At 34.1% G+C, this 21788-nt stretch overlaps 1 protein-coding gene across 2 annotated transcripts; it reads left to right on the top strand.

Annotated features, from left to right (window-relative positions):
• Nucleotides 1-6698: 6698 nt before the first annotated feature.
• Nucleotides 6699-21746, top strand: LOC141839423 (DNA-directed RNA polymerase IV subunit 1). 2 transcript variants are annotated; one of them, XM_074727165.1, is made up of 14 exons: nucleotides 6699-6752; nucleotides 6878-7015; nucleotides 10372-11226; nucleotides 11263-12294; nucleotides 13705-13874; nucleotides 13957-14023; nucleotides 14121-14239; nucleotides 15998-16140; nucleotides 16799-17037; nucleotides 17129-17302; nucleotides 17385-17522; nucleotides 19365-19753; nucleotides 20333-20444; nucleotides 21275-21746. In XM_074727165.1, exons 3-14 carry the CDS (start codon nucleotides 10429-10431, stop codon nucleotides 21425-21427), a joined length of 3534 nt encoding a protein of 1177 aa, XP_074583266.1. In that variant the 5' UTR covers nucleotides 6699-6752; nucleotides 6878-7015; nucleotides 10372-10428; the 3' UTR covers nucleotides 21428-21746. The 2 variants fall into 2 exon arrangements, with proteins under 2 accessions (XP_074583266.1, XP_074583265.1); XM_074727164.1 differs by having other exon boundaries at nucleotides 10372-12294.
• Nucleotides 21747-21788: the final 42 nt, after the last annotated feature.

The following is a 21788-nucleotide window of genomic DNA, read 5'->3' on the forward strand; positions in this document are numbered from 1 at the left end:
TATAGGACCTTTACATGTTCTATGTATATTTTCTCCATAGAGAATGATTTTTTTAATTACCTAATTTCTGTAATTCGTACCAATGGTTATATATGTGATCCTATCAATTTGTTCATATGGACCTTGATTGATTTGATTGGTGTAAATTCGTAATCAATTTCAGTGCTATCCTCTGCCAGTATCAACTTTATATATTAACCTCAGGTTGGTTAATTGGTTAAACTCAGGTTAGAAATTATTTTAAAATAATATTAATAAATTTAAAAAATATATATATTTTTAAAAAAAATCAAATGCAGAAATTAGAGAACGGTGAACCGGACTTGTGTTAGATGATGTATAATTGAATCGGCTTGGCAGGTTGAGTTAGGGTTGGGTTGCATTATAAACCGCTTCGCCCTCCCCCCAAAACCTGTCTCCCTCTCTTTCTCTCCCGAACCTCCCGCGAGCCCTCAACTCTGCGTTCGCCTCCGACGCTTGCGCACCGACCCAACGAGCTCGCGGCCCCCCGCGGTCGCCTGCCCGCCTCTCGCCTGCTTCCAGGGCTCGCCAACGCTTCGGTTCGCGCCACCGCGCTTCAGTAGCGACGAGCAGTGCCCCTGCGCAGAGCGACCTCTCTCCTTGGTCTTGTTTCGCGCTCGTTCGTACTGCTGAAGAAGATTCACATCCTCTCTGTCCGTTTGTTGCCCTCTTCCTTCGTCGGCGCTCTTATCACTGCCTCACACCTCACTGCTGCCGTCGTTGCTGAATTGTAGCAGATTCCTCTTCTTCTCACCGTCTTTGTTCGGGGCGTGACGTTGCGTGCGGTAACGTGCTCTTCTCCTTTAAATGGTTGCACTGGGAGAATCCAAATTTAATGTTGATCTTTTTGCTTGAAAAAACACCGGGTAATCTGTCAGAAAATGAATTTTCTTTTTCGATAATTCATAGGTGGTGCCAGTTCTTGTTCCGGCGGAAAGGCAACAATGTAGGTTTTTAACAAGGCAATTTTGAGAAAGTTTGGTTTTTATTAATGTTCTGAAGTAGGATTAAGTCTTGTGGGCAATAAGTTGCAAGTTTGACGCTTGTGGTGTTCTTTGACACTTTTTTTTTTGGTGTGAACTTCTTAAGCCGTGTAATGCCTTCTCCTTTACCAGTGTCTTTTCGTGTTGGGGTATGCCTGGTTGTTGACTATGTTAAGATGATTTGCAGTCTTACGAGAATTATCTTGTGCAAATTTTGTATTTATATTTTCTGTATCCTATCTGCTGCTGTGATGAGGCGACGAATGGACAGCCTATATTTCCTGGTTTTCTCTATAAACATGCATACTTTGCTCTCTTAGCATATTTTGCATGCTCTAATCTCCTCTATGTGGCAACTAATGATCCCTTTTATGGCTGACAGAATTTCCAGCATGGATGCAGATCTTATTGCAGAGCAGGCAATTCCTTCTGGTCATTTAAATCGCATTGTCTTTGACTTGATGACAAATGGTGAAATAGTAAGTATTTCAATGTTAAAACTTTTTAAATCTATTCTTAAGCATAATGGTGGAGCAATTGATTATACTCAAATAATAATTCATGTATATTCTTCCGTCTCCATTGGTTTAGACAATTTTAATACTGTCTGCTTAGCCCTAAACACAACCCATAATTTGTTCTCTTCATTTGGACATAGGACCACATTGGTTTGGAACTGCATTGGTGGTCGGGAATGCTATGATGGATGTCTTGAGTTACTAGAAAGGAAAAGATAAAAAAAAAATAATATCTAATAAATTAGATGTAGTTACACTAGTTGATAAAATGATAGAAAATAGGGTGAGATGGTATGAACTAAGAAACCATTAAATATTATAATTGGAAGTGTTGAATTGATTAAAGTTGAAGTGATAGTGGTAGAGAGACTAAAAATTAATTAATATGATAAAAAAACATTTTAACTGATTAAATTATTACTAGTGAAATGCCATTTTGTAGAGCGCAACATAAGGATAAAATTATGCATCTGACCTAAATAATTATGTTGGTATAAGATATTGAACGAATAAAACCTGTCTAAATTCATCATGGTATGCTTTGATGGATAAAGTGTGTCAAGTGTTAGTAACACATGGTACTATAGCTAACTGTTATGACCAGGGACTAAAACTCTGATATGGAGTTATAGTTTGTCTTGTGTAACTATCTTCTCTTTCCTTTTTCTTCTTCTTCATCCTCCTTCCTTCATGCACTTCTAATTTGTTCCTAACTTCTTGCATTGACACTCCGACACAGGACCTAAACCATTTTGTTCCAGTCAACTACCAAAATTCTGTCTTATCATGCGTTGACACTCCAACATAGTACCCGAACTGTTTTTCTCCAGTCAACTACCAAAACTCTGTCTTGAAAAGAGATCTTAAGTTTACCTTGCATTGAATCAATGTTTGCTTCCAAGGAAGTTGGATTATCCATTGCTTCATTTAGTGGATAATATTAGTTTTCGTGAAGCATTTATTCTGGAATACCTGTTAGTTGCAGGTAGTCTGACAGGTAATACTTAAAATTCTGAAGCTTTTAAAAATTAAAACCATTTTCAACTTGTGTTTGCTCTCTTCAATCTCTCCCCTCTTGCTTATACCCTCCTTTTCCGCAATAAACATGACCTTTGATAATCATACATAATTGCAATGTTTCTTTTAATGCTGGTAATCTGAGAGATGGGAACTAAATTTGTTAAAATTTTGGTGTCAAAGAAGTTCCTTCTTGTTTTTCCTGACTTACATATTATCAACTTTGACTTTTTTCATTGCTTAACTTCCTTTTGATCTTGCTTGAGTAGGAGAAGCTATGTAATGTTGGCATTATGGAGGTTAACGATGTGATTAGCTCAAAGTTAGGCTTGCCAAATGCATCCTCTCAGTGTGAAACATGTGGTTCGAGATACATCAGGGACTGTGATGGTGAGCTAACCTAGCTGACAATACAGTTTATTGATGTTGGGTTGAATTTTTCTATTTGTGTTTAGACATATTGTTTACTTTCTTTTACAGGACATTCTGGCTTTTTGAAATTACCAAAAGTGATTTATCATCCCTATTTCATGACTGAAGTTGTTCATATTTTGAATCATATCTGTCCTGGATGCAAGTGTGTTAAAAAAGATCTACAGATGAAGGTCAGGTATCTATGTGGGCTGAATTTTTCTTTTTTTTTCTTGTTATAATGTAAATTTCTATCTGGGTTGTCGCTAGAAGTTATTCTACTGTTTTATACTTGTCTATTGTCAATACTACATGATAAATCATAATTTCTTGTATCTCATGTTGGATTTTGAAAGTTTTTTTCTCTCTCATGTGCTGTTTTTATACTCCAAACTCTTTGGATTTTGGAGACCGGAACTGTTTGGGATTCTCTCAGAATAATGAAAATTGTTAAAGGAATTATTATAGATTATACATATTCTCTCAGGTGATTCAGTTAAAGGATAAATTGGAGAGAATACTTTGATCATGGTCTCTTTTTCATCTTTATCAGAAAACAAAATTGGAGTTGAAGAGATGTTTGCCAAGAAGAAGATGAAAAAGAGTAAGCCAGGCTGAAGGATGGAGATTTACATCATTAGCCTTAGGAAGATGAAGAACAGAGGCTCAGAGGGAGAAAACAAATGAAAACCCTTTGGAAGTTGCAGCCACTAGTGTGCTTATTGTTGCTTTACAATATCCTACAGATGCTTGACAGTATGGAAAGAGGGGAAAATCTAGCCTTGCCCCAATACCTTGTTGGGAGGGATGATGTAATTGAATTGATTAGAATTAACAAAATTACAGATGCAGAAAACCTAAACACAATAAATACTTTATAAACAAGAAAACCATGTGAGACTCATCGATCATAAAGTGTTTGTCCCAGCTATTTGGGGTTGGCTATATGAAACTTATGCCTTGATTGAGCCAAGGCATCACTAATAATATTCTAATTAAAAAAATCATTTTCTTTGACTAATTTCTGACAAATTATTTAATCCAACAACAATAAACTGTTATATGCATCATGTTATATTATATAATAGTATGCTAGAACTCAGAAGTTACATAATAAAACTATAATGCAACTGCTGGTTACTGTACACTTCTATATACATGATGAAGAAAATGAGTTAAAAGGGATAATCTGTTATGTTATTATTTTAAAAGAGAGATATTTCATCATATTTTTAGGATTCAAACACAATACCCAGTGGAGGATTAAGTTTGTAATACATATAAGTACTTACTCTAATAACTCCTAACTGATAATTCTAATAATTCTATCATGCTTCATGGCAAGTTGCATTATGATAGTTTGCATTTAGTTTAACAGTATTGTGCATGCTGATGTTGGCGTATACAATTAAATCTGTGTATTGTAATTGCATTAATAGCATTCTGTCTTCATTGATTATAATATTTGAACTTCTGAGGATCTCTGAGGATGTGATCTAATCTAATGAGTGTTTATCAGGGATCTTTTATCTTAGAAGTTACCGAGGAAGACATAAAAGCAGGTATTTACTTCCTAGAGGCATTCAGTAAGAATCTTACTGCCCTTCAGAGGAAGTTGCTGAAGACTGTAAAAAATTCCAAAGTCGGTTTCATTAAATTGAAGTGTTCTAAGTTTAACAAGGTATCTTCTCTGCTTGGGAACTAGGATGTATTTAGGAAAGTTTGTGATTAACTCTGTGTATGTATGTTGGGGTTTGCATTTATTATGATTAATTCATCTATGGAACTATGAATTTCTTGATATGCATACTTTGGCCACTTTATTAATGAAAAATGAATTTCACAACTTGTAATTTAGCAGTTTGATATATGATTCTAGTTAGGAAATTCTTTGTTTGATCTTTCAATGTTTCCTTAAGCCTTCTCTATCTGTTGAATCCTGAACTTTGTGGTTAGTGTTAAAGGACAAAAATTCTTAATGCAACTGAGAATTTTTATTTACTCAGTACATTTTCATTACATGATTAAATTTTTACTTGGATTTTGTAATTACTATGTTTGGTGATTTATTTTGTCTTGCTTTGCATTTTCCTGAATCTTAGAAGGGATTTTCTTATATGATGCATGTACTGTACAAATGAAGAATTGGTCAGCAAAAGGTGCTCAAGTGGTTTGCAAATACTGTACTGTAAGTACTTAAAGATTCTGTTTCACAATCTGTATTTTCTTCCACTGCTTGGAGATTTTATTGCTGCGTTTCAACAGCGGAATGAAGATGGATGGTATCCGTCTGTGAAGTTTAAGATCTCATCAAAAGACATACTAGGTAGGAAAAGTCTTTCAATAGTAGCAGAAGTTAATGAAAAGCTGCCAAATAAGTTTCATGGTCGCAGTCTCAATGAAATTCTTCCAGAAGACTTTTGGAATTTCATTCCAAATGTTTCTTTGCAGCAAGGGCCGAAGCCAAGCAAGATTGATCTTACACCGTATCAGGTAACAATAGATCATGGTTATTTGATTCACTACATTTACAGTTTTCTATATTGGTTATGTTTTGCCGCTATGCCTTTTGTACATTTTCAGAACTAGCTTATCATGAGTTTTAGCACTTCCTAGAGTGTCGACGTAAATTTTCCTTCATTTTTGGTTGTTGCATGAATCCATTCTACTAAGTTAATAGGAATGGGATTATAACTCATGTATTGACCGTAGGCATAACTAATTTTGTAGTTTCATCTAGTTATTGAAGTATTGAGTCATACCGATCGGCATGGACAACATTTAACGCTCTGCCTGCCAAGTGACATGCATGGATTTTGGTGAGGCATTGACGAGTTGGATTCTAAAAAGTGTTCATGTTGAAACTACATTTATGCAACTTTGGTTTATCTATAATAATCTTTCATGTTTTATTTTTACACTTCATATAAGTATAGAAAATGCTAGTACATTTTAATGAGTCATCAGTAGAGGGTGTGTATTGGTCTATTGGATGAGGTGCACTACATAAAGCCCTACAATTGCTTTACCTCATTTGGGTTCTTGGGTATCATCCCTCAGCTCAACCTCTTCATTACTTTCTAGATTTGGAATACATGTTTCTACATGTTCAGGATTATGTTTGGGTTCTGTGGATTGTACTTTATGTTGGCATTTTGATGCCATGTGACCTTTCCCGTGGCAGTTATGACACTGCACGTTTTGGTTCAGGCTAAGATCAGGACTAGGCCATTCTATCCTCTACCGCTTTGCAGATTAGCTTCTACATGTTGGATGACAGATTCAAGACGCGATGATTAAATAGGTTTTCTGATTTAAGATGCCCTATAGCATGGGGTGGTTCTGGCTGAAGGAGTTTGTCGATACGCAGAGAACTTGAAGGCCTTTTCAAGTTCTAAGGCCTTCCAGTTTGCATCTTCTAGTGATTGAGGGGAAATTAACTTAAAATTCTCTAATTTCTGTTCTAAGTCCGTTAATGAAAGTCAAACTAGTCTCCAGTCATTCTAAACCATTGAAAGTTGCTAGCATCTTGATAACACTCCTGTGGTTTGTCATGTGTTGAAATTCCTGTTCACACAACTGATCTTTTGAACACTTTATTCTGTCATCATTTTGTGTATCTTCGTTGCTAATTTTTTAGTTTCAGGCATTTTGCTTGCTGAAGACACTTGATCCAGAATTTATTCACCAGTTTGTTTCAAGGCGTGAGCTATTATTTCTTTCTTATATTCCGATTACTCCTAATTGTCATAGAGTGGTGGAAACATCACATACCTTTGCTGATGATCCGAAATTATATTTTGTAAGTTTTTTTTTTCTATTTGAATATTTTATTATCTGTGTAGGTTAAGTACAATATGGACATCCATGTTATATTTATTTCCCACATTGTTTCCATTACCTTTATGTGATATTGTATGAATGCAGGATGAACGCACCAAGGCTTATAAAAAATTGGTTGATTTAAGCAAGAAAGTTGTTGACTTCAGGCAACTTGAGCAGTTTGGCCATATAGCTGCCTCATACACGGCAAGCCGTGTTCTTGACTGTTGGAATGTGTCTAAGGTACGATACAAATTTCCTCAAAGCATTTTATTTTTTTGATGTAAATATGTGATGCTTTGTTTTACCATGCCATTGGATTGCAGGATGTCACATTTGCATGATCATAACACATATTTTGCCACACCATATTATTATATATGTTAGCATAGTAAATGGGCACCATATTATTATATATGTTAGCTAAGAGATGTGAGTAGAAAGTTGCCTTAATGGGGCAAGTAATAAATATATATAATATATATGTAGTTTATCATAGTAAATGGCATAAAGCTTTAGGCCTTTTTTATGTTGAACTTTCTTGGTGTATGTTATTTCAGATGATTTTATGCTAATTTATAATAGCATAAACTTTAAATTTAATTGTGATGAAAAACTTTAATTAAGTACTAAATATAGTTCCAATCATGGTTTTAAGTGTCAAGTCATGCCAGTTAATATGAGCAAAATTTATTGTTCTGCCAAACCCTTTGGTGTGGTGGCACAATGGCGCAACAACGTGGAAACAAAAAGGGGAAAAAATTGAAGGAGAGAAAGGAGGAGAGGAAGAAAAAAAGATGTGCAACAACAACGAGAAACAAAGAGAAGAAAAGGAAGAGAACCAAAATTGAGCTAGAGAAAGCAAAAGGAGGATAGTGGAGGAGAAGAGGAATATTCGATGGTAACTAGGCTGCGGGTGAGCATTAACAATTGTGGTGATGCATGACGGGAAGAGAACCAAAATTGAGCTAGAGAAAGCAAAAGGAGGATAGTGGAGGAGAAGAGGAATATTGGATGGTAACTAGGCTGTGGGTGAGCATTAACAATTGTGGTGATGCATGACGGCATGCGACATAGGCGCTCTACACGATTAGGGAAGAATCTAAGGTAGCATTGTGTGATGGGGGAGGAATCAGTGGGAATGAGCAAAAAAGAGTAATTAATTTATTCCTAAACTTTTTAAAATACAATTATTCTAATAAATATGACTAAACCAAACTATCACATATATATAAATTTGGTTTAATTTTAAATCGGTCACTATAAATCCAAATTGAACCTACTCAATCTTAATCACCATATCTACTCGATGGAAAATTAAAAATATTAATTTAATTTAGCTTAATTAGTAGTATAAAAAATTAAAAATATTAAAATATAAAAAATTGAATAAGATAAAATTTGAAAGATTGTACGAGCAAGCGATAAAACAAATACCATAAAAAAATCAAGGTTCAATAAGACAAGCAATCATTAATGATTTAATAAAATTTTTTAATTAGGTTTTAAATAAAAGTAATTTATTTATTTTCTTTGACTATTTTTAGTTCATTTAATTTTTATCCAATATATAAAAAATTTGACTTCTTTATTTTTCATCCAATAATTGTGGTTATGTGAAAAATTAAACCAAAATTGTGATATTCACAATTTTTTTATTAAATGCTAATGAATAAATTTCAAACATAATTAAATAAAATGATATAAGTATACATTCATTTACCCCAAAAAATACATCCTTAACTATATCAACATGATACAAAATATGAAAATATATTATAAGTGTAAATTATTATAAAACTATATCAACATGATACGATATGATAATTTAGAAACTTTATCATTTTGATCAGAAATCAAAACTCCAATATGGTTTGAGATTTTAAACCTTTGTTTCCATAATAAAAACAATAGCAAGAACAATTAAGACATGAGATTTCTAAGTAATGATTTTACTTATCCTATAATTTCAACAAGAAGATATTGATGGAGATATAATTTTATGATAAATTGGGGTCAATAGAAACAGAGAGGAGTTTCTTGACTCTTATCGTATGTGGTCTTCTTGTGCCCCTAAGTCTAGGCTAAAATTATCTTTTGGAAAGCTATTCTAGGGTGGGTCTTACATTATGGATATGTATAGATGAATTCGTTGATAGGAAAGGACATTTTTTAGATTATTTCAAAAAAATAATCTAAAAAAAAAATGTTAAGATTGATGCATAGAAGGGTTACTAAAAAAGATATAGGAGTGAACTAAAAACATTTAATGAAATAACTCTATACCTAAAAGATTCCAACCAAAGTAAGAAATAAATCAAATTACAAAGCAGCGAAAAAATCAAATCAAACTAAACTTTTATCAAAACTTTCCTCACAATTATCAATTTTAAAACCACATTAAATAACTAATTCTCCTAAATAAGAAGATTTGGCAAAATAAACTTTTATCGAACTTAAGACCTTTAAAACTTAACTTCCTAATTCGCGTTTCATATAAAAATTATTATTTTATCTTGCAACATTTAGGTGTAGTTCTGAGAAAAGGTTAATTGAGATGTATAGATATGTTGAAAGTAGTAGATTGTGAATTGATTTTGTTAAAGTGGAGGGAATAAAGGGTAGTGGGATTTCAAACAGGACTTTAGTTATTGTGGTTACAAATTAATTTGAATATTACTAGTCATATAGCCATGTGTATTACTAAGTATATTTATAAAATTCACAAGTGATACAATTCAGCTCTTATAATGATAAATGAGTAAAAATATGTTAAAATGTCAGGGATATGTTGAACAATGACCAATAAACTTTATAATCAAACAAGTTGAATCAAGAGTTGAAGACAAAATGTGAAAAACCTCACAAAATCTAGTTAATTTAAACTATCTCGATATTACTTATCACTAGCGCATAATATTAAATGTAGGGATAAAATCCTTGTTGCGGATTCAAAAGTGGAGGGACTAACATGATTTGATGATGCTGATGAAGGCTATATTATGCTTTTTGTTGGTTGTCTAAGCAACAAGATGCTTCTACTATTGTTGTACACTATCTATCTTTATTTTATTTAAATTCTGAATTTATGCTTTTTTGTTAAGACATCTTATTCTTATGCTAGCTTATATCTGCACAGTTTTAAATGAAACTATACTACTTGTTTTTAAGGCCATAGGTAACTATAGGTAAGTCATAAACCAGAATTATGCTTATTTAAATAAATAGGTGAAAATACATTTGTTGTTGACACACGTTAGGGAGAATATTAATCAAACATAGCCCCCACTACCTATATAGAAACACCCGTCATAGTTACACATTTATCCATAACACTCCTCTCAAGCTGGCTCAAAAATATTATAAAAATCAACTTGTTATAGATATACTCAACTTTAGGTCCTCATATCGTTAGAATTATTAAAGAAAATGACAATCTTATTCAATTGTGTCTTTAGGATAATGTAACTTTCGGATTTTTTAGGAATCATAGAATTCTCAGAGTTGTTAATTGTATGTGTTTGTTATAAATGGATTGTATGTCCCAATATGTTCTTTCACTAAATTCCTTATGCTCACACATACCATATTTTTGATAGTTCCGTGCTCCTAATCCTTCAAATGAAGATTCTAAAAGTACATCTGGATTAAGATGGATGAAAGATGTTGTTCTAAGCAAAAGATCAGATAATGTATTCCGTCTAACTATGGTCGGTGATCCTAAGATAAGCTCAAATGAAATTGGTATTCCACATTTCATGTCCAGAAGGTTAACTGTTCCTGAGCATGTAAACGCTTACAATATTGAAAAGCTGAACATGGTTTGCAATCTTCATCTGCTTGCATATATGTGCTACACACTTCCAGGGGAAGGATTTTTAGTCAGAAGCAAAGGGAAATTAACTTCCATAAAAAAAACCAACCAACTTCAGGTTGGTGATATACTGTATAGACCTTTGGAGAATGGGGACATTGTACTTATCAACAGACCCCCTTCGGTTCATCAACATTCTCTTATTGCTTTGTCAGTGCGGATTCTTCCTATTGAATCTGTTGTTTCAATAAACCCCTTGTGTTGTTCTCCACTATTAGGGGATTTTGATGGGGATTGTTTACATGGTTATGTACCACAATCCATTGGCTGCAGAACAGAACTTAAGGAGCTGCTTAGCTTAGACCACCAGTTATTTAATGCACAGGATGGAAAAAGCTTACTTTTCTTGACACATGATAGCCTAACTGCTACATATTTGCTGACAACAAAACAGGAATTTTTTAGCAAATTTGATATGCAGCAGTTAGCAATGCTTTGTTCTTTTCCAGTGCCACCTCCTGCAATTGTCAAGGCTCCAGAATTTCTGACTTCTCTCTGGACTGGAGAACAATTATTTGGCATGCTTCTTCCTCCAACTATGGATTTTTGTGACAAAAATTGTATGATACGTAAGGGTGAGGTCATATCCTATCATGAGGACATGTCCTATCGTGAGGTCATGTCCTATCGTGGATCATCTTTTTGGCTAAGGAATAATACATCTGGTTTGATTACAATCTTGTTCAAACATTATGGTAAGAAAGCCCTTGATTACCTCTATGACGCTGAGCAACTTCTCTGTGAATATTTGACAAGAAGAGGCTTAAGTGTTTCCTTAAGTGATATTTACCTGTCTTCAGATTTATCCTCACGAAGGAAAATGATGGATGAGGTATCATTTGGATTAGAAGAAGCTGAAGATGCTTGCTGGATTAAGCAGCTAATTATGGAACCAAAGATGGATGAGGCACTAAGGTGTCATAATAACAATGAAGATTCATTAGGTTCTATGAGTCAATACAAACTTGCTTCCAAAAGATGTGCTAGACAGACTTCTGTTTCTGCTTTTAAGGATGTCTATCAAGAGCTTCTAAGTGCAGTCCGTCAATTTATCAGCAAGGATAACTCAATGTTGGCAATGGTAGATGCTGGAAGCAAAGGAAGCTTGCTAAAATTAATTCAACAGGGTGCATGTCTGGGACTTCAACTTTCTCCATGCCCACTGCCTTTTAGAGTTCCTCGCAAACTTAACTGTGATTTGTGGAACATGCAAAAGTCAGATGATGCTGCAGTGTCAAATGCAGTTGAAATTTCGTGCAAGCAAAGTTTTTATGCTGTTATTGGTACTTCTTTTATTGATGGTTTAAACCCATTGGAGTCTTTGGTGCATGCGATATCTGGCCGTGCTAATCTCTTTTCTGAGAATGCAGAAATTCCAGGAACTTTGACTAGAAAGCTTATGTTTTACATGCGTGACCTTTATGTTGCTTATGATGGAACAGTTAGAAATCCATATGGTCAGCAAATTGTTGAGTTCTCATACAACACATCACAGGGTTCAATTGAAGGCAGGATGGATGCTGAATGTCCTGGACTAGGTGGTCACCCTATTGGATCATGGGCCGCTTGTACTATTTCTGAGGCTGCATATGGAGCTCTTGACAATCCAACGAATAACATTGAAAATTCTGCACTTATGAAATTTAAGGTCATGTTGGCATCTAATTTTGCTTTATGCTCGCATTGCCAGTTATTCAACGATTTTGTTGACTTCTGTGTTTCTTTTATTAGTGCAACTTTTGTTCTTGTTTTCTGATATATTCTATTGTGTTTCTACTTTGATTCATTTAGACCTTGTATAGAAATAGTGTGGATATGAGTTTTTATTAATTTCATAATCCTTTTATTATTTGTCTGCCATGATTTGATTTACTAGTGCATTTCCAACAATGAAATCTTAGTCGACTGCTATTCATCTGTTTCTATGATATGGTTACCTCAGTGTCTAAGTGAGATCCATAACTAGAGCTCAATATTTCCAACCATGCTTTTCTGCAGTCTCCATTCACCACATGAATATTGCTGTCTGATTGGAAGATAATAATTGTTTACTCAATTTCAACGGAATGAGAATATAAGATATGAACCTATAAATTCTTGTTGTGTGAATCAACATCAACTTCGCTTACTCAGTGTCATTTTTTTTCAACATTTCACCTTTTGAAATATTTATTAGTTTATTTTAACTGTGAAAGGTTGTGTTCTCAGCTGAACTTGAATCTTAACCAATTTATTAACGTTTTCATAATGTATGGAGGTGCTATTTATTTTCTTGATCATGGTCTTTGTTTGAGGAATCTGGGCGTTCAGTAACATAATATAGATAGTGAAGATTTGTATGCTTGGTTAAATTTGTTCTCTCCATGCTTTGAAATGGTAAAATTTGTTTTTGAGAAAAGTAGACAGAAGATCTAATGAGTTTGTTGTAGAAGTTTCTGGCAAAATAAGAGTTGTGTTCTTTAATTATTTCTCAGAACTCAAAATCTTGTAGTCAATCTGTAATCTATAATTACAATTTTGAATTCACAGGATTTACAAGTAATTGGTGGTCATTATAATGGAATTGATATTATTTTTTACATCGTAAAGGGGTTTATTCATTGTTGTTAAGCAGTATTTATCCCAACAGTTTGGGGTCATCTACATGGATGTTATGTTGTCATTTATTCCATGCAAGACTTCATCGTGTTTGGTCAATTTCATTTCATAATTTGTCTGAACCACTTTTATACATTCTGTTCTTTGTGGCACAACCTACTTAAATTTTTCTTTGATTTACCACCATCACAATCACAACAATCAAGTATATTTGGCAAGTAGAATATATTGGAACTTTTAGATGATTATATTATGAAAATGTGATTCATTCGTATGGTTTATAGCTTAACTTTACATAATACAACTAATCCATATAGTTGCATTAGTTGACCTAAAAGTCACAATTTAACTTTTAGGATTCTATGGTTACAGTTGTCTTTAAGAGTTAGATAACATTATTTCTGATGACTTGAATAATGTTGCTATAATTACTCAAAAATATGATTGTCTGATATTGCAGAGAGTGTTGGAATGCAACAAGGCTAATTCATCTGTCAAACAAGTCGCCTTACTTTTTCTTTCAAAGCGACTACAAGACTGGAGATATGGTTTTGAATATGGTGCCATAGAAGTAAAGAATCATTTGGAGAGAGTTTCCTTTTATGAATTGGTTGACACTGTTCTGATATAGTTAGTATTTAGTTTGGTACCATTTAATGTCTTTGATCTGTTTCTTATTTCATTTCCTTATCTTTAATTGCTTCCTTTTCAGTTATAATGGCCATGATGTTCAAGGAACAAACCTCAGTCCATGGATTGTGCATTTTCATTTGAGCAAGGTACATGATTTTTATAATCTTTCATGGACCTGTGTTCTTGATCTATGTGCTTATGGCTGTATGAGATTGGTAGCCATTAGTTTCTTTTTCCTGACAGGATAAGATGACAAGGAAAAGTTTAAGTTTGCAGTCTGTCAGTAAGGAGCTTAGAAAGTGTTATGACTCAGAAAAGAAAAGGATAGACATTACACTTCCAAGATTACACTTTCTAAGCAAGTCAGTTCTTTATCTTTCTTATGTCCTGTATTTTCATGTGTGTGATTGCTCTCATTCATAAGTGATTTTGATGCTTCTATATATTCTTGCCAACAACAAATCTTCATGTCAGGTTTGATGCATGTCCCCTTGTTATTTATCAACATGATTCTTGACACAAAGGTCAAAGTGAATCACATTTTGGGAAGATTTACATAGAGGACTACTAGGGTTACTTTCAATGCATAGACAAATAGTCTTATAGATACTAGTTCTTAATATAATGATTTATCACTTCCATAACTCAGCATAAATTTGGTTTATATATGACACCATGTATGTGATAGTCGAGTAGTTTAATTATTTAGAGGGAATGTTTTAGCTCCAGCGTCAAGCCACATGAACAAACTACTTATGTTATGCCTGAGTTGACTTTTTCTGCACCCTTCACAATGGGGCCATAAAAACTTATTGAGATATAATGTGTATGACCTGTTACTATTGATTTTAGAAGTAAAAACACAGTCAAATGCCCAATAGCCAAATTGCATGTTGCTATTTGATCTTTTAGATTTATTTCATTGAACTAAGGTAATACTAGGCATGGCTTCCAGATCATAGTTGAAATATAGCGAGTCGAATTTTGTTTGCTTTATGTAACCATTTAAAGTTTGGGTAATTGCACATAATATTATAAGATCTTGGGGTATACATCATGATCAAGATACACCAAGCCTAAGATTACATATGTATTTTACAACCTTAAATTAGTGCGTCAAACTTATAGCATAGTATATTCATGTTGTAAAACAACTTTGTATGAGTGTTGTTTTCAGACTTGTAACTCTATTAATCAGTTGTACCTAATTACTTGGAAATTATCAAAAATTCAGTGGATAGAATTGTGAAGTGTAAACATGCAGGGCTGCATTGAACTTACATTTTTTTGGTTTGAAAAATAATTATTTGATTCTGATGTTGATTTTCATTTTGAATATTTGCAAGTCCATGATCTACTTGAGTTTCAACTTGTTTATCTTTCTAAATGAGATTTACATAAGTAAATGGGTTTGAGCTTAAACACAAAAATCAACAAATTAAACCTTATGGCTGACCAATCTAAAATTTGTCAGTAGCTTTAGTATGCGACCAAAAGTGCACCTAAGCTTGAATTTCATAAAAGCATGTTGATTAGTGACTTGAACAAGATTCCCTATGTGCTTAAATAACTTGAACTCGGTATGCCCATGCTTGGTACATTTGACAATTGAGCTCTTCGGAGACATCCGATAAAAATTTTATATTAGATCAATAGGAATGTTGAGTGTCCACTCAGATTATCTCTGTGTTGAAAATGGGTATGTAAAGGATAGATGAAGCAACTCAAAAGAGAATCTGAGCAATATTAATAGCTTAGTTTTTGTCTTAGTGCTTAGTTCGGGTCACTTGAACCTAATTTTTATTGAGCCAATTACTGAATGGTTTGTGATTTATTTGGTTCCTTTGCAGACCTAAATGAATTAATTTCTGAGTGGTCAATCTATAAATGCTGTGATTTGTGTTTTCTCATGTGTCTGTAAAAGTTTCATGTCAGCATATGTGAGCTTATGTACATGCTATGATACAATGTCTGGAAATTCATTACCATTTTTTATTGTGCTTCAGTTTGGTTTGAATTCATTTTGTTCTCAACATTTATTTTGTTTGTTATCTAACATTACACACTTCAATTGACAAATGTAAGCACTAAACCTTTGTGAAACGTACATACCTATGCAGGAATTGTACAGCAGTAAATAAGCACAAGGAACATGATGCGACTTTTTGTATCACAGTTGGTGTTGAAACTTCAGGGTCACAAATAGAGTTGGATATAGTAAAAGACGGAGTGGTTCCATTTCTTCTTGCAACACTTGTTAAAGGTGGTGATTATATTTTGCATCAGCAAAGTATGAGGTTAATTTTTCTTAAGTATGAAAAACCATGACTCTGTCCAATAACATTCTTAGAGATGAATTTGTCTCAGGTATCATAGCAGAACAGTTTGTTACTTGGATGTAAGATTTAAACTTTAATCAATGGTCTAAACTTGGACTCAATAAGGATTTGGATACAGTCCCTGGCCAGATTAACATTGTATTAATCCAAAACTCTATGATTTGGCTGTTTGGTTTGGTCCAACTCAACTGCCCTAGTTCATTTCTGCATTGCCTGACTTGCTTATGAAAATAAAGGATTGTGAATTTTTTCAGTCCAAGTTGGGTAAGATATGCATCCTTGTCACAGGCTTCATCGTTTTCATGAAGTTAACTGCTTTTGTTTTCTTGCTGGTGTGTTCATAAGTTGAATGTTCTACTTAGCAGACTGTGTTTCTTTTATTTTATCTACATTAAGCTCATAAATCATGGTAAATGAAATGAAAATTGTTGTCGTGTAATAAATAGATCCCAATTTTACTTTAAAGTTCATAAATCATGATATTCTTGTCCCAAATATCTGTTTCTCTTGCATATTATATAACATGGTTCTGATATCCCCTTTGCTATAAAGTTAAAATTAATACATTTAGTATATTAACAGGGTTTTCTGCTTCTGAGAAGGTTGAAATTTTGTGTGATTCTTTTCCTGGTTTTGGTGCTGAACTCTTTGTGAAAGTAACAATGTCAAAAAAATCTTTACCTGGAACTTTCTGGAGTACCCTTCAGAGTGCCTGTGTACCAATAATGGACCTGATTGATTGGGAACGCAGTTATCCTGATGATACTTTCAATGCTTTTAGCACATATGGAATAGACGCGGCATGGCAATACTTTGTAAAAGTGCGAACCTTGTGCCAATTTTTCTTTATTGATAATTTCTTATGCTCAGTGTTAAGTATTGATAGGCTTTGAATTATTATGATACTTGCAGTCCTTGACGTCAATAACAGATGAGATAGGAAAGAATATACTCAAGGAAAACTTAATTATCACTGCTGATTGTCTATCAGTGACTGGAGAGTTTCATGGACTAAATACCAGAGGACTCAAACGACAAAGGGATGACATGTTAATCTCATCTCCTTTTAGTCAAGCATGCTTATCTGTGAGTAATATTCTTAGCATTTGTAATTTGTTCCCACATTTTTTCCTAGCATTTAAGATAAAATGTTGGGGTGTATTTTCAGAAACCTGTAAGTTTCTTTGTGAATGCTGCTAAGCAAGGCTCTGCTGATGGTTTGCATGGTACTCTGGATGCGATGGCTTGGGGTAAGGAGGCTCCTGTTGGAACTGGTGGACCTTTTGATTGCATATACTCTGGAAAGGTAATCTGTTGAAATTTGCCAACCATTTTCCAACAAAAGGAATCCATATTTCACCAGAATAATAACATCCTAATTTTTCATCTGCAATCTCTGTATTCTTTTTTTTTTTTAAAAAGAATAATATAGAATAGATCACTTTCTGAAATAAATCAGATTTCATAATAAAATTAATTGGATTACTTAATAACATAATCTAAAAATAATAAAACGAATGAATATACACAGGTCCAAGCTTAAAAGGTTATATCATCAGTTGACTCAAAGTTCCATCCAGTCGATTGGATTGACCTTCCTGTCAATAGTTGCTCAAATACAAATATTTTACTCATTGAGCTCTTACACTCAGTAGACTCCAGGACTGAACTGTTCATTCGACTGAGATCTATCTCTTGTCTACTGCATCAGGTCTATGATTCCTCCATTCTTGTAAATCTAGCCAAAGTCTTGAGATAGAGATAACCCGCAAAATACAACTTGGAACCTATTGCCTCTCAGTTGTAGGTTTCAACCAAGTTAGGTAGCCTACCTCTATCTAGCTACAAGCATCATCTTAATAATGCTGCCCAAAAGCAAAAGTCCAAGATTATACATCATTTGTAGCATCTCACATCTTTCAATCTTGTTGATGCTCTTTATTTCTCTCAAGCTTATCTCATGTCATACTCTCGGTCCCTCGGATGCACCAAGTTTTGCAAGCTTGATCATTCGCCATCATTCACCCTTTGCTAACTAATCCACCTTATTTTGGACCGCCTTAGAGGACACTTCACATTTGGCTTTCAGTACCTCAGATGCACTAAGCTTCCCAAATGCTTGTCATCCTTCTTTCATCACCTTCTAGTGTCCACCTTGTGTCAGACCCTCAGTTTCTGTGCACCAAACTCTCCAAGCTTGCTTCATGTGCCATCTTTCTACCCTCACTTAAAGCACTCAACTCAACTATACTGAGTCATCCATTGAACCATCAACTCGACTCTGTCAAGTCTTCCATTGTACCAAGTACCAAACTCGAAGCTCCTATTGCACTATTCCAAATTGTTGCACATTTGATGTATATGTCAAAAACAAAGAGAAAGCTAACTTAAATCCTTACCTAAACACATCAAAACAAGCTTCTCGAACCCGACCACTTGGGAGCATTGCTTTCTTAACATTTAGGTGCATCCCTTCTCACCTCTCACTGATGCCAATTAATTCTTCTCTAATTCTGCACGTTGAATCAGGTATTGATGTTACAACTATAATAGAATGAATGATTGAATATTGAAGGATAAAAGCAACTTAAATATGGCGTCCCACATCATTTTTATGTGCAGCAAGCAAACTTTTTATATCACCTTTTTCTCAGATTAAATATTAAAATATCTCACCCCTATGCTTTATATCTGATCTATCTATGGGGGGATGCTAAAGTCTATTTGAGTGCCTAAGCAAAATATTATCGATTATATTCTTACTGGAGATGGGCTTCGACTTCTACAATGAATTTTGCCTCTATTTCATTGTTCGATTGGTTTTAGACGATCTTTTTTCAAAAATATTTCAACATGTTCTCAAGCTAATTTTCATCATGGTTTACATCCATCAATATAACTTTGTTCCTGATGTATAAAAAGAATTTTGTTCCTGTTGCCTAAACCCAGGCCAGTACTGGAATTTGAATTCAGCACATCAATTGTCCTTGTTTAAGATTACTCATCAATGTACATTTAACAGATTTTATCTAATTGCCTCGTGATTTTTCATCAAGCTATGCATAAAGTGAGGGAGATGCATATTTCTTTCTGTTCCCATTTTCTTGGTCTGTATTTTTTTTTTTGTTAATCACACTTTTTTTTCCAGGTTCCTAACATATATGGAAGACAGAATATATATGAAAAGCTGCATAACCTCAAACCTGAACTGCAGTGGGGTGGCTGTAAAATTGGCATGGAGTGTAATGAATCGACACCTGCCCAGTGGAAGTTGCAGCATAAGCAGTCTAGCACATTTCTTGGTACCGTAGACACAACTGACCGGTTAGCTTCTGATGAAGACTACATAGAGAAAAGGTTTCTAGACAGATCTGCAAGTAATAACTGGAAAGTTCACCATAGGCGGCTAGAAAATTCAACCAATGGTTATCTAAAAGGCAACCAAAATTTTGAGTTTCTATGTAAGCCTTCAGATTGTTCTGTTTCATGGACCTATGTTGTGGATATGGGAACTTCATTAAGAGAGATACTACACAAGTAAGTTGGATTATTGCACAAGTAAACTGAATTTAAGATTTTCTCCCTTTGTTGCAAACTACTTTAATTTTAGCAGTGATCTTATGTGATGTATGCCTTCAAGTTGAATTTTTTACTTTGGCCAGCTATTATTTCAACAAACAATGCTCCTTGCTGTATAAAATTGAGAATGCTGTCATTGGATAATTGCTAGGAGTTTATAAATTGTAAACAAATTTAAACTAGACATGGATAATGTATTTTTCTATATAGTTGTTTTTATCCACACTGATAGTCTTTATATTTTTCGAATCACTCTCTTAATTCAGTTGATGAATTCAGATTGGCAATAAAATTGAATTGCCCCCTTTAAGTTAGATCATCATATGAGTGGCTCTGTCTGGTAAAACAATAACTCCCGTGGTTAGAAACAGCTTCTCATATGGCTGTCTCTATCAGGTAAGTTAACTTCTCGTTAATTGCTTGCCTTGAACATTGATGTTTCATTAAAATTATTTTGTCACATTTGTTTGCTGTGTTGCTATATTTATATCAGCTATTTTATTATTTTTTATCTTAAACAAGTGTTTGTTCTTGAAGGTACCCAAATGATGGATATCTTGATGAGAAAGATAAATCATCATTAATGGAAGCTTTAAAATATCATCCCAAAAGTGCTGAAAAAATAGGAAGTGGAATAAGAGAAATCAAGGTATTTATTGGTTTACTACAAGGGGGCATTGCTCATTGTTATTTTGATAATACAAATGTGAACATCTAGAAATGGTTGGTATTATAAAACATCCTTAGCTAATGGGTCCCTCCTCTAATACTGATTTGCATTTACTCATGACACCAAAGTGTTTTATAAGAATAGTTGTTTATGCTTTTTAATAAATATATGCCTAATGGATTAATTCTCAAGTAAACTTGAGTTGTTCTATTGTTGATTTTGGTTCTAGATTATGTAGGCATTGTTGATCTAGTGGTTAGACTGCCACCCTGAACTGTCGAATTTCTCATCTGTCTAAATTGTTTTTGTGGACTTTTTCATGCCTATATAGCTAATGTTTCCACTCTAGAGCTATCTCCAAATTTGTATTGATGGTACTTTGTGTATCTATGCGTTTGTTGTATTGATGCTTGCACATTGCAATATTGTCATGGATGTAACACTTTAATGGTTGTGGTTTCATTACATCCCAATTAAAATTGCAAACAACATTCTTCTTTTACCTTGCGGTTTCTCATATCTATATGAGCCTTGTAGGATGTATGCCCTTCAGTTTAATATGCATGCACATGTAAATATGTAGACCTTGACTCTATTATGTTCACACAAGAATGTTGTCATACATTGAATCCACCTCTTTAGACCTATTTTCTAATCGGCTGTTAACATGGAATTTGGCAATTGTACACTCTTTTCTAGTGTCGGTTAGACGTACTTCTATATTCTTTGTCAAATCACTTTCTCCTTATGGCTTTTGGGGTGCCATTGTGGACATTTTGTTTGGGCAACTAAGCAATCTTGTCTTTCAGGTGGGGCATAGTAATTTGCATCCAAGCAGCAGATGTTTTATCCTTCTAAGGTCGGATGGTACATCGGAAGATTTCTCATATCGCAAATGCGTTGTAGAAGCTGCTACTTCAATTTCACCAGAGTTTGGCTCACTCGTCCTCAGTCTAATCTGAGAGTCCAGAAGATGTCTGTAGTTTACTTGAATGAGAATTAGGCTGTGAATAGAAAAGTAGATAACTAACATCTGATCAAGTTTGGAAGCTTTCCATGGAAGGTCTTATCCTCATCTTTTGCGATATCATACATACCAAATTTTATGGAAAAGACCATTAGCTTTATCAGAGGCTTGAGGAGACAATAAAGTGATTCCTCATTTTCCTTTACTGATTGTTGTTCATACGAAAATAGCAAGTTGTATATACATCAATTTTGGTCTCTAATATATGCTAGTGCATGATGTAAATGGGTCTGTCAATTGGACTAACTATTTCAGTGAGGATGTTATCCCAATTGCTCTTGCTACATGTTGATATT

The sequence above is a fragment of the Curcuma longa genome, chromosome 11, assembly GCF_044706935.1.
Source record: "Curcuma longa cultivar G26 ecotype Majalengka, Jawa Barat chromosome 11, ITB_CL_G26_1.1, whole genome shotgun sequence".
Taxonomy (NCBI): domain Eukaryota; kingdom Viridiplantae; phylum Streptophyta; class Magnoliopsida; order Zingiberales; family Zingiberaceae; genus Curcuma; species Curcuma longa.

What these genes read in the sequence shown, in the direction of transcription:
- LOC141839423 (XM_074727164.1), top strand. Translation starts at nt 10,429, where the DNA reads ATGAAAGATGTTGTTCTAAGCAAAAGATCAGATAATGTATTCCGTCTA. An exon ending in TTAGTCAAGCATGCTTATCT is followed by an intron (nt 17,303 to 17,384) that starts GTGAGTAATATT and finishes GTGTATTTTCAG; the next exon opens with AAACCTGTAAGTTTCTTTGT. An exon ending in ATTGCATATACTCTGGAAAG is followed by an intron (nt 17,523 to 19,364) that starts GTAATCTGTTGA and finishes TTTTTTTTCCAG; the next exon opens with GTTCCTAACATATATGGAAG.